Source organism: Pomacea canaliculata, linkage group LG7 (genome assembly GCF_003073045.1).
Source record: "Pomacea canaliculata isolate SZHN2017 linkage group LG7, ASM307304v1, whole genome shotgun sequence".
Classification (NCBI taxonomy): domain Eukaryota; kingdom Metazoa; phylum Mollusca; class Gastropoda; order Architaenioglossa; family Ampullariidae; genus Pomacea; species Pomacea canaliculata.
In genome coordinates this window covers 8,506,599-8,520,318 of record NC_037596.1, presented here as the reverse complement: position 1 = coordinate 8,520,318, position 13,720 = coordinate 8,506,599, and the positions used below count along the sequence as shown (strand labels likewise).

Here is a 13,720-nt window from a genome sequence, read left to right as displayed (position 1 = left end):
TGTTCTCCCAGTCTGTCTTATTCAGTCTCCAATAGTGACATGGTCTGCTTTCGTATCAAAGAGTATCATCTCAAAATGCGTTTTTCTCTTTAGTTTCTTCGATCCTCGTCCGGACGCTAGGTTTTTACTTTCTTATTTCCAAAATCTTCTGGACTGACTTTGAACTAAAGGCCAGACCATGTTCACAACGGCAATGATAATACTTGAACGATCATTGACAAAATTATGCAGGAACAAATTTCAATAAAACTGGGGAGAAAAAAAAAAATAAATAAAGCCACATGGAGGTGAAATATCATTCTTCAGACAGCATAAAACAGTCTCAACTCGTTATCTCGCACTTTCTGGCAGAAGGATTTCCCCCAAAGTGACTGCGTGAGGGCACCCGGTAATGCAGCGGTCAAAACACACTTCTCACTGGTGCATTGAGAGGTTCTGGGTTCAAATGTCGTCTCAGGACATTCTATTTGCAGGGGTGGCCGTCTAGGGTGGGTGGTCTTTCCCTCTCTCCCCTCATAGTATACGGTACCTTTAGGTGGAAGCACTTTCCGGCCAAAACAACCACCCACCCACCCAAAGTTATTCCCTTTTCATGGATCATATACCCTCTATATATTCCCACACTCGTCTCTCCCCTAACATTTGTGCTAGACGGATGGTAAAGACAAATGAGTTAAGACTTTGCTATCAAACCAGTGAATCATTCAGCACATAAAAATATCAGACTAGTCACTCATCCTCTATAATAGACAACAAGTAATAATATCCAGCTCAAAAGAATGACAGATGCAACAATCATAACACAATTTAAACATAAACCACGTAAAGTGTTAGTTTACAGTATTACAGAAGGAATGTAGTTGTTAAACTAGGGTGCCAGAGAAGTCATTTTCTGAGTTCACATTTATTTTACTGCTACCTCCAGCACAACAGTACACAACCATTTATTTCCGCTGCTTGCCTTGTTCACTAAGGTCTGCTTGACAGAGTACAAAGTCTGACAGACGACCAGCCTATGCTGACAACTTGTAAGTTGTAACTACTTTATCCTTTTTCAGTACTTTTTCCACTTCCCCCCCTTTCCGCCCGCATCTAAAAAAGTATAAATTTCACCTGGTGATGCGTACCCCCAACCTCCACCCACTCGCTCTCCCCTCCCTGCTCGGCCTTGTCACCTCGCTATTTAAGTTAGCAACCAACTAACTGGAAGACTGTTTTAATCGTCTGCCACAAATCCCCGTGCATGATTAAAAACTCTACGCTGAAAAAAATTAAATAAGAATGTCAGCAGTGGTGCCCTTGATGTATGTGGGCAGGTCAAAGGGAGGGAGTCACTGTCGGCCGAGTGCCAACAATCAAGAAGAAAGAGACAGTTGCTGTCGCCATGGAAGCAGTCATTTTTCTTTCCTGCTTCTCTCCTATTTCCGCATTTTCACCTACACCCAAATATATCACCTGGGACTTAAGTTTTGCTGACCGGGTCACGTGAACAAGTAGGCGTGTGTGCCAATGTTATATAAAGCGCACACAAAATGCACACATACACACAACTACAACACAGGCACACTCATTTTCATCTCATCTACAACAGCATTTATTTTTTCTAGAGACTGCTTCTGCATAAAACAGAATTAATTCATCTTGTCTTACACTAGAATTCTAGCGGCTACAAAGACACACCCACCTTCGATGTACCCCTGACCGTTGGGGGTAGGGGGCAGGGTGGGCTCGGGGCTTGGGTAGCCCTGTTGATAGTCGCCCAGCTCGGGAACACACATGGGTTCGCTGTAGCACAAGAGTGATCGCGCCTGTACCACCTCTGTTAAACACAAACAAGGGGGACAAATTATAAACCAGGGTGACGGTAATATCACCAAGTTATCTTTCTCTGACTCAACAAGTGTGATACAAGAGAATGTCTCTTTTAGTCTTGATTAGAACCAACAAGTCTCTCTCGCATAGTGCAGAGGTCTGATTTCTTCCCATAAACCCATGCATGCACTCACCTTTCTTCATCATGTCCAGATGCTCCCACAAGATGTCCCCAACAAAAGGAGGGCAGCGGGCAGTGAACTCCTCCCTGTCCAGCTTGCACAGCTGGCTGCCCTTGATGGTCCACATGGCCGTGTCGATGCCATGCAGGCTAAGTTCCGCCGATGCCCACGCCAACCACTGGCGCACCTGTAGGGGACTCCACTGAGCCGGATCTGCGACAACAACGCCACCATCTCAGTTTTACTAACGTGGTTTACCTCAATGGACAGCTTAATGAGATAGTAACTCATATGGCGTATACTACCACACTTTTTATGCTTGCTTTGACATTGTTTTGTTACATTGTATAAAGGAGTGTGATGTGAGCTTTAATAGTTCTCTGTGTGTGTGTGTGACCTATGTGGACAGAGACAGGTAACACGACTAAAAAATATTGCAGCTGCTTTTTTTAAATTTCGTAACGTTTAATTTTATGATCTAAATTTTATGATCAGCTGCAATCCAAGCTACACGTGAAACAATATCCAAATTTTCTATTAATTTTTCTTGATCTCCAACTGACTCTAGGTATTTATTTATTTTCTCGTTTTCAATGCTCAGTATGAAACACCTTTCGACTTGTTCCACCCCATCCAAAAGCAACCTCTCTCTGAAATGCACGCGAACGCGCAAAAGCGAACCTTGCAACTGCTAGCTACAAACTTATTTCAAACAATGAAATTTACCTCACATTAAGACCGATTGCATTTCACCGCCGAAAGTGTTCTCTGTAATACAAACCTGTGTCTGGGGTCCCATCAGCTGAGAAAAAGTGAGGTGGGGTTAAAATCGGTTGGCTATCAGCAAATTAATCCAAAACAATGCAACGTGCCCTCGACTAACCTTCGCTTTATCAATCTCTTTCCATGTCCCTCGTCGCCGCCTTGTGTGGATTTTTTCCCCCCTCTACCATCGACGACTTCGAAGAGCGAGAACCACCCTCTTCCCACCCCCAATCCAGTTTGCACCCGGAGCCTGCACCCGAGTCTGGTTTCACGGTGAGGTTGTCCTGCATCGAATACCCCCTTTTCCGCGAATCTGTCCTCGGGGCCGAGCGCACGCGCTTAAAAGCGACGCCTAGCCAAATGATTCCCAAGGGAGGGTGCGACGAAAATGCGCTGTCCATCCATCTGATACACTGCCGTCCCACCAGGCCCCCGCAATCACGTGACAGTCGTTTTTCACCTGCCGCTATTAAAAGGTATCACGGTTCGCCGTCGTCACTGGTCCAAGAGACAACGGGATTGCGGTTTTTTTTTCGGTTCTGCCTCTGCTTTTACATTCTTTGCCACTTGATTATTTTAAGCACGTCCTCTCTCACTCTCTGTCACACATATGCGCGAGCACACACACACAAACGCAACGGAGATATGAGATTAGCAGGTAGGATGCAGACAGGCAGCGTTGGGGTAGTCGTGACAGAAAACGTTCAGCACATCCTCCCCGTGCCCACCACTCACCACCACCGCTGCCAACGTGGTCGCCATGGGAGAAATGCAACTCTAGAACCAAACTCAAAAACCGCACAAGCCACTGAAAGCTAACCAATCAGATTGGTAACACATTTCCTGATTGCTAATAAAGGAGATTATCTGGGCGCTCATCGCTGGCCGTCGCCACAAATTTGCAGGCGCCCGCTGGAGACGCGGGGATTCCCTCCCAGGAGACCCCCCGTGTCAGGTGAATTGAGGTGGTGATAAAAGCGACTATTGCCAACCTGCACCACACCTATTAAGCAAATGATGAAATTTATTGCCCGTGCGCCAGTCTACGGAGAGTGCAAGCGCGCACGTGTGAGGCTGTGTGCAGACGCCCGTTGCATGCTCGTGCGCGCACAAATGTGTGCGAACATGCAAGAGTGCATACACGACTCCGGCATATTGTCACGAATTGGGGAAAACAGAGAAAATTAAGAGAAAGGGATGATGAGAAAGAAAGATAAACAGCTTGGAAGGGAAATTTATGAGGAATCCTTTCCATACATCCATCTCTTTATTTCCCTCCTTCCCCACCTCTTTCTGTTTCAACACTAGACAATTATGGTTACTGAAGCTGAGGCAAAAATAATTTTTTAAAAGCCTTAAGCATGCTCCCTCCCGAAGACTGCCAATGTTATCAACCCTTTCTTTTTTCAAACCATCGTCGTCAGCCACAGCTTCCCGTTGAAGTCTGGGTGGGTGTCACGACTCCCGATTCTAAATCGCTTCCCCTCGCTGAAGTTTCAGCTCGTTCAGATTATTAGCCAGAGAGCGCTAAAGGGATTTTAATTATCTTTTGTCGGCAGTTTCGGTGTAGGGAAGTGGGGTGGGGGGAATGGTGTTAAGGAGGAACAGGTTGGAGAAAGATTTTCTAAAAGTAACAAGTTATTAATTAGTCTGGGCGATTTTACGCGTGGGTAACGATATGAATCGTTCACTCTCTGTTCAGAAATCGCAGGCAGGCTTCCGTGATACCAGATGGACTTTTGTTTGCTGTGCGTGCATGCACACAATCGATTGTATCTAATATACGACAAAATGTAAACACAAATGTTTAAAAAAAATCATCGTTTCAACCAAAAATGTCATCTGAAGGAATGATTGTATTTACAACGAAACTCCACGGAAGTGGGACAGCGCATGCGCAAACGGATGTCGGCGTCGTGATTTGCAAAAGCACGCAACCGTAGTCGGCAGTGAAATGCAAGTTCATAGCTGGAGCGCAGTGCGATTAAAAAAAAAAAGTCAGAAGATAGGGTGCACCCACGCATGCGCCAGCAGGTCTCCCAGGCAACAGGTATGAGGACTCACCTTTGGAAATGTTCAGTCGCTGCTGCTCCTTGTCGAAGGACCGGAAGCTCTCCTGCAGGACCTGCGACATCTTCTGGGTAGTGCCGGGGGTAAGCGGGGGCACGCCTTGTGACGTCTGCATGTCTGCAACAGGCAAGAACGGAAGAGGTCAGGCCAACCACGAAGAACAGGATGACACCAAGATCAAGATGTTTCTGACAGACGACAACGATTGATGGATGTGTGGGTGATTTTTGACGACAACGACGGATGATGTTGAAGGAAGTGGTTGGTTGGAGAATGAGGGAATACTAGAGTGCAAACGCGAATTTTATTCGAAACACAACTTTCCAGACACTGAGCAGCATAGACAATTTTTGGAAGTGTATCAGACAGTATGAAGGGCGATACCTACCCAGAAAAACATCAGCGATAGCCCAACAGTGAAGCATAGCTCACTGCACCCAGCTAATTAAAGGGACGTCATCTATCACCATCCTCTGCAGCAGCCTGACTACAGATTTCTCACGGTAAGCATCGCCACCTCCCCCCGTCCACTGCCCATCCTTCTTTCCACGCAGGCGCGCACACATCCATGCGTCAATGCATTCTCTCTCTCTCACACACACACAAAGAAAGAGAGAGCAACACTGGAGAAACTGGAAGAAAATGAGGAGAATGAAGGTAAATACATTCTCATTTGTACAAATACATCTTTTCACCTATTCCCTTCCGAAAAACTGAGAAAACAAATAAAGAAGGCCAACAGAAGTATGAATGAATAAGATAATCCAGCGCAGCGCATTTTATTATTGCATGCACGTAGTGTTTTCCCGCGGCCAGTCCTGGCACACGCTTGCCGTGTAACACCCTCAATAGACCCTGTGTTCTTTATTTTAAACATTCTCCCTCCCCACCCCTGCCACCTCCCTCGCTAAGAGGATACAATTACTCTCCCATTTCTCTCGTCTCCTAAGTCTTGTTGCACCTTGTGCTTGTTCTTAGCTCCTAGCCAGATGCTGTGTTGTCGAGTACCCTTCCTCCACCCCACTCCCCAAACCCCGGACACAAACCGGACTGCTAAAATGAATTTTAAAAGCTGCACAGAACTTGGTAGAGACCTTTGAGGACGAGCAGCAGGCAAAACGAGCGAAAGAGCCATTCTCTTCGTTCTCTGAATGGTTGGCATCAACGATGATCTAGAGTTCGCAACTTGTTTCACTCGCAGTCATCTCCCCTACGTCACCTGTGGCGCTGCCATCACTACATCCTCACCTTCTACGACCTATGGTCATTACTTCCAAAGACTCATCCCAAAACAGGGATTCCACAGAAAACCGTCCGTAAGAAACCCACGTGGTTTGCTCTAATTCCTTCTACAACCCCAAGCGCGCGCGCACCCGCGAGAGTCGGGAAAGACAGGAGGGCGAGAGTGAAGGGGAGGGGTAGACAGGGAAGGGTCAAAGGTGAGAAGTGAAGTTTGCGTGGGAGATGGGCCAGAGTATGTTGGCTTTAGAACACATGCACTCTTGCGCGCCTCCCAACCACCCCCGCGTGTGTGCGCGCGCACGCGCATCAGTTTATGCGAACGTGCAGGTGTGCGAGCTTCCAATTTTAGTCTTTACCCTTTGACAGGAGCGCGCTCGACGTTGCTAACTGCATTTATCTTTTGCTGACGACGGATAAAAGATTGTCGATGAAGCACACGTTCTTGTAAACGTGTCAGGGTCATCTGTTCACAGGTTCTTGTTAGTGGGAGGGTAAGGGGGGGGAGGTCGTAACAAATGAATGAGCATGGTGTTTTCATTACCCACAATGTATACACACCTACTCACACTCATGCCGCTTGTTGCCGACCTACGTGCACCGGTCGTTCATAAACATTTAAAGGCACCAGAAGGTGGAAATTCTCGCTCTTCATAAGCGATAGAACATAGGACATAAACAATAATCGATTTAAGCAAATCTGAGCGTTTTTATATATATATTTCAGTTTTGAACTGAAGTGGGTTGTGTGACCGCTTTCTCTCTCCCATCCCGTCTTTGGCCTCGGTCTCAAACAGCTAGTGTGCACCTCTACAGCGCCCCCTATCCACCCACCAGGTTGCGTGCACTCAATTCCTCAATGGACAGCACGAGCTGCTCCCACATGATCGCTCCCCTCTCCCGACCTCCAAACCTAGCCTGCCGCAGCAGCGGGGCACCCGACAGGGCAGCAAGCTAACCCACTCGCAGATTTCGACCTTAACCCAGTTCCATCACAACGTTGTTTGTAAAAGCGCAGCCCTGCACAAAAAAAGGACATGGCGGTATTTGTTTTCAATTGTAACCTATGCAAATTTGTGGTAATGAATGCCAACAACTTTCACCCGCAAACTCAGGGGTGGGCGGGTGGAACGAACTCGAACCGCATCTTACTGCACTTCCACCTTGAGAGCACCCCACGGCGTGCAGTCCCTCACTGAACACCCTTCCCGTCCCCTACTTTCCAGAGCTCTGTGTAAGAGCAGATAAGCAAGGAGGCCTAATATGGAAAACCTTATCAATGTGAAAACCAATGAAAATGCAGCACCTGTGACCTCTCACCTGAGACCAGGCTGTGAATGAAATGGTGCATACGGAGGATAAGGAGGGCTTCGGAACACAGCTGGTCCTGATGTCTTGCACCCACACCTCTCACCCTACTCCCCTTTTGTCTCTCCCTTCCCCACCTTTACTGAGAGGCGCGCGTGCGCCGTAGCTGTTGTGCTTACACTCCTCCATCCCTGCCCCCCTGTACACTCGAGTTTCTTTACTCCAGTCGTCGCTCCATGATTAACACCCACAGAGCTCAAGAGGGAAGCTGCGTTACGTAAGTGTACGCGCGCGCTCGCGAGCGTTTTCCATCTCTAAGCGACAGGCTTCAACTGCTGACGTCTTCATGAATGCTCGGCTGGCTGTTTGCGCCTCGAGTCTGAACGAAAACCTTTAGACAACGCAGTAAGCAAACCTGGAGAAGTTAAAAACGATACAAAGAACACGTTGTCTACTTTGAAAAAAACAACTTTTCTTAACCGCAGTGACACTTTGGATAGAGCCTGTTTTTTTTTAAAAGTAAATGTCAAACTCGAGGACGAAAATTGATAAATTAAATATAATCTTTGCTCTGCGTGAAAGGGTGGCATAGGTCTTTGTACCTTTACCCCATTCATAAATCCACATCAATATGTACCCACTTTTGTAAATGGGGAGGATGGCATATGAACCCGCTTCAACGATTTTTTTTTTCTTTTTTGCATCGCTCTGCTAAATTGTATTGCAAAAGTATTGTGCGCGAGCACAAGGAAGGACTGACACAGTCCATCGTTGATTAATAATAGTTAAGCAAAGTCTGTTGACACACAACCTTACACCCTTACTGAAGAGTGCAAGTAAATGAATGTCTGCCGAGACTCGTGATTAACCGAGGTCCTTGTCGAGGGCAACTAGCGAGGCAAAATCCTCACCAAGAGGGCCCGCGTGCACAACACGTCACCAGGCACTAGCTGGGTGGCGAAGCAGCCACTAGCTAAGCTGCTCGTAAAATTAGTAGTACTTAAAATGACTGCTATGCGACTTGGTGGGCAGCTCAACTGTAGGCACGATGATAGTCCAGCACACCCCCGGGTGGCACCACCACCTCCAGCAAGAGATGCCACTATACCTGGTGTGGTACTACCTGAACGCCGCACCAATCAAAGTGTCAGGGACTGGCAGCGAGGAAAATATACGGCTTGCAGGTGGCCACGTGTCCCGCCACGAGATGGCGCTGCACAGATGAATGAAGCACTCTTTCTCTCTGCGTCTGTCCGACTTTCACTCACTGTCTCCCGTCGCTACGGCACCCGTTACTTAGTGAACACTAGCCCGCTTCCAACTGACCGACTAGAACACGTGTACTCCCTCCCCGCCCCACCCCCTGCAAAACCCACAGCCTAGCGAGTTTGTCGGGATGAATGACCTCCCTTGTCGCTCTTTGTGACATGCCTGTTACGTCAGAGTATGCAGTCTGGTCCCGCATCACGTGGCGGTCGAGCAAGTTTACTCCCTTATCAGTGGGTTAGGTCCCTTGTCAGCTACAGCCCCGATGAACACTCGGTATCTTTGTCACGACTCGTCACGCTTGATAACTCTTGTGTTCTGACAACAAGTACCAGTGTACTCCAGACAAGTGGCAGAAGTTGGTGGCGGCGAGGAGCCACACTTCTTGTTGCCGATGTCTGTCACGTAACTTGCTGGACCACGTGCATAGCAGGTGACTGCTGTAAACTGACGATCGTCGGGTGTCGTGGACAGATACAATGATGGAAGCTTCGCGTCGTTGATCCTTGCTGACAGCAAACAGGTTAATGACAGCAGAGGAGAATTTTCTCTTTATAACTTTATAATATAATAAATGAAATACTTTGGTTTTGAGCGAGTTTTTTTTTTCTTTTCTCTCACTCTAGCTATAGAATGCACTCTACTCTTATAGCATTGAACTGTATAAATATAAAATTCATTATATATATATAATGTAATGTATAGCTATAGAATGAATTCTATAAGTATAAATGCACTGTATAGCTATAGAGAGAAAATGAGAGAAAATTCCCCTCCTGGCGCCCCATACCCATCACGCGACACCAGCGAAGGGAAAAGCCACGAGGCACCCGTAACAACGCCACCCGCCAGTCTTTGCCTGCGTGGCCCCCCTTCGTGTGCCGCCAGAGGGCGCAGGGGACCCCCATAACAATCACTCCACGCGCATGCCCAGCCAGTGCTGCTCGCGGGGAGCCCCGTAAGGGCGATAACAATCAATTGTACCCGCTGGTAGGGTCTAGCTAGGGAGACCGCTAGCATTAAACGGTCATTCCGACTTGTGACCTTTAGGCAGACGTCGCCTTGAAAAGGCCAGAGGTGAGGGGCCATTACCAAGGCCATGATCGGCGATTTCAGGAGGCAGGGGTGTGCGTGCGATACAGGAATTTAATACCAGACTTCAGTGCCGAAAGGTTGAGAGATGACTTGCCCTAGGGTCAAACAGCTTTGTGAACGGACCACAACAGGCAATTACAACATGTCCCTAGTCATACTTATTTCATTATTTAATTCTTTTCACTATCTCACTTCCCCCTCCCTAAATAGTTTTTATCATTTTCTTGGAAAGAAGAGAAGGTGTGACGGGAGAAGACGAAAGGTAAAAGAAATTCAGCTTTATAAAGCATCACATGTCTTGTTAATAACAGTCGTGCGATAAACATGGCAGCTGGTGAAAGGTAAATTCCTTCGTCCATGTGGATAGCTGAAGAAAAGTCATTAAAATGTTTATGACAAGCTGGAACAGTGACCTGTTTCGTTAACAGCTTCGTGTCTCAGACATGTTTATTACTAGTTGGCGACAGCAGTGTGTTTCGTTCACACCTGCTTCCCGTCTCAGGTAAACACGAGAGTTTCTTGTATTTTTAAGACGGTGAATCCAACGACAAAAATGTAACAATGTAACAGCCTTCTGTTTTAAAAAAATTGTAATTTATTTTTAACATTTCCCACAAAACATTCAACTGTTTAAAGTCTTTTGGCTCATACCTTCTAGAAAGAAACAGACGATCTTTTCCATAACAACTTTTCCAATTTTTTTTATAAAAAAAAAGACAAGGTAAGACAAACAGGGAGAACTGCCAGTTGTGCATTCGAGGCAGACTCTGTAACAGCAGCAGTTCGGAGCTGCAAGGTTCGAAACACCCCAGCCCCCTTAGGCCATCCTCCAGCCTTCCGTGCTGTGGAGGTATTGTTGGTAAAACAATCATCAGCTTATGTCTCACAACTGTGATGCCACTGCTCCTCTCGTTGCCACATGATCCGGGTGGCCAGCGATAACAGTGCTACTCATTTCACCGATGTCGTCTGAGAGGGCATCGTCTGACGTCTGCATCATCAGATGAAGGACAGACTCGTTAAAAAAAAAACAAAAAAAAAAAACAGCATTTTCTGATTCAGAAAACCTCTACCATCAACCCCACCACAACCTACATCTTTAGTTCTTGTTGGTATTTTGAACAGACTTCGACGAGATAGATGGCTGATGCGTCTTCAACGAGGGCTTATTCAGCTCTAAAATTTTGGAAAAGGTGAGGACAAACATGAAGATAAATCATCGAGATATATGTATTATTATTATTATTAAGCTCCATCAACTTGGAACAGATTACCCGCCGGTCTTCGTCATTCTGACTCTCTTACCAACTTTCAAAGAAAATCACTGGAAAAGTGCTGAAAATTATTATTGTTTCTATTTTGTATTATTTGTTAGTAGTTTACTGTAAGCTTTGGTGATAGTTATCAACGCATTGAGTGATCATCATATAATAATATTAACAACGACAGTAGTAGTGAAAAGAACCGTTCAGAATCTTGGCCTTCTGCTAATGTCTAGGTACAGGTCGTTTAACCCAAAACTAAAATTTATGAAGCTTTGCTTAAGGCGTTGACTAATGAAACAAATAATTTCCCATCTTATCTCTACAAGTAAATCTTCCTCGCTCGCAAAAGAAAAAAAAAATCGTTAAATTCTCTTGCTTTATCTGGATTCAAAAGAAAGGAGCTTTGCTTCCAAGTTGGGTAATTTACATGTCTTTGATGTTTGAATTTACAACGCCTCTAACACCCTCACACACACACACATACACACGCCTTGCACTCAAGTCCCCTTGGGTACGCATATTCATATACATTACACAGAGAGCTTTCTTTATGTTAGGATTATTCAGACTATTCCTTCAAACGCATTTAAAAATTCAAAGTCGCCTTTATGTTTGATACAACAATCAGGAGAGATATTTCTTTGCTTGTAATTAAGATAAAACGGTGAAGCCTCCATTTGTCATCCCTTGCGTCACTAAGCATGGCGCACTTACTTCTGTAAGTATCTATTCAATCTCTGCGATGAAGAGGTGTTTATTTTAATATCTACATCCTGATTAACCCATGCAGTCTCAAACCCACCCATCCCTTCAGAAACAGAAAAGGTGAGAATGCAAAAGAAAAAAATTCTTCAGCAATTATTACTGATTTATCAAGACAGTGAGAACATCAGAGCTAAACCTTTTGCGTGAATGCGTGTGTGGTGCTTTTAGTTTGTATATAAATTTTCCAGACGGAAGATCTGAACAAAGCACATTAAACAATCAATAGGAGAGAAATTTACACCATCCAGAATAAACGGAATACAGCGGAGGAAGAAATACAACCCCATTATGAAAATCCTATGATTCCAAACTTCATCCAAATCAAGGCAATCGAGATATAGTTCAAACATAAACTAAGTTAACAAAAAGTGAAGCAAGAAGAAAAAGAAACAAAGACCTTATTCTTACTTTAGCCAAGGGTTGTAATCAGCAACCTGTGACTCCTACGCGTAGCTGGACAAGTCATCACATGGCGAGGCTTACGAGGGGGCAGCTCGACCTTCTCTGAGCCTGGCTCTTTACATCAGCAACCTCCCCACTCCACACCACAAGCACTTTCTCCCCACTGAAGGGCAGCACTGAGTTCAGAGTGTTTGTCCTCTGACTTCGTGTATTCTCTCTCTTGCCACCCACCATCCTCCAACCTCCAGACCACTCCTTTTTTGTACAATTTCTGTAAGTTTTCTCCCTTTAACACTTCGGGCCAAAAACTAGCATCGTAACCACACACTGAGTCAAATTAACAGATGTTCGTGAATTTTTTTTATACAATGTTCACTGAGAAAAAGCCAAGCTCACCAAGCATAGCTACATTTTCGACAATTAGCCTCCATTCCATCAAGAGTTTACACGCGCAATGATGCACACGCACACGCACACAAACATGCAAGCAGTTTAACCAGACTCTCAGACAACTCCCGTTTCAGAATGTCATAGGAATTTCCACTTTTTTTTAATGATCACAGATGCAGCCATCAGAAGTGCACAGAGAAAGAGAAGAAACAAAGACAGAGAACGACCTGGGCTACTCGTGGCCACTTCATTTCTTAGTGGCGCGAGGACTTTGTGAAGTGCCCAAACTATTCCCTCTTTTTTTTTTTATTCTTTTGCTTCAAGACAGCCTAACCAGATGTCAGATTGCTTTTGTGCAATCGCTGCCGTACGGGGGTACCACTCTGACATGTATTAAATAATAGACAATAGCGATTCTCACAGTATTCAGTATTCAAAAAATGAACAAAAATTCTAATCACTTGTATGCCAACATTCCTACAAGGCCTTGCAGCAACAATTCGAAATGCATTCCACGTGTCCGAAACACATTTGTATAACAAGGCAAACAGAACATCGCTGTAAGGCAGCCATATTTCAAAATGCAACACGCCTTGCAATTTCATTCATAATTTCTTTTCTTCCCCTTCACCAAAAAAAAAAAAAAAAAAAAAGAGCTTCAGACAGCAAAAGCTCAAAGCAAAGCTAATACAGTATTTCCTAGCGGTAATTCTATGCGCCCGGTAGACCGTATCTCGACTTCAAGTGCTCGGTAAATGTCACGTGATCTGTTTCACAACTCGCGATTGGCTCGATTAGCGTCTTCTCGTAGCTTTGAACACGCATAAACTTTTTTAGTTATGGTTTCCTTCGTCGACCGTACAGGCTGAGGAGACTAGCGAGGTGTACGCCCCAGGAGGGGCGCTCGCAAAAAGAAGCGGAGGAGCAGATCACATGGCGACACACTTTGCTAGTAACCCCGCGCCCCCCGACCTCCGACCTGCCGGCCGAGCTTGTCGCCGTCCACTACTTAGGCCTAACAAGCAGCGGCCTCTATCGCACCACGACTCTCCGCGGCTGCGTATCTGTCATCTTGCAACCTCCTCCTCCTCTTCATCCAAACAAGCGCGCGTACACACACACAAACACACAAGCTACGCAGTTCCAACAAGTGGTGCGAAC

At 45.7% G+C, this 13,720-nt stretch overlaps 1 protein-coding gene across 2 annotated transcripts in view; it reads right to left on the bottom strand.

Annotated features, from left to right (window-relative positions):
* The window catches only part of LOC112568870 (protein C-ets-1-like), a 62,563-nt gene that overhangs the window by 13,655 nt on the left and 35,188 nt on the right, over nucleotides 1-13,720 (bottom strand). For both annotated transcript variants that reach the window (XM_025246383.1, XM_025246384.1), the window contains 3 exons: nucleotides 4,824-4,946; nucleotides 2,007-2,207; nucleotides 1,685-1,819 (listed from right to left, as the gene is read on the bottom strand). In XM_025246383.1, the coding sequence (XP_025102168.1) occupies nucleotides 1,685-1,819; nucleotides 2,007-2,207; nucleotides 4,824-4,946 (459 nt within the window). The remainder of the gene's footprint in view (nucleotides 1-1,684; nucleotides 1,820-2,006; nucleotides 2,208-4,823; nucleotides 4,947-13,720) is intronic.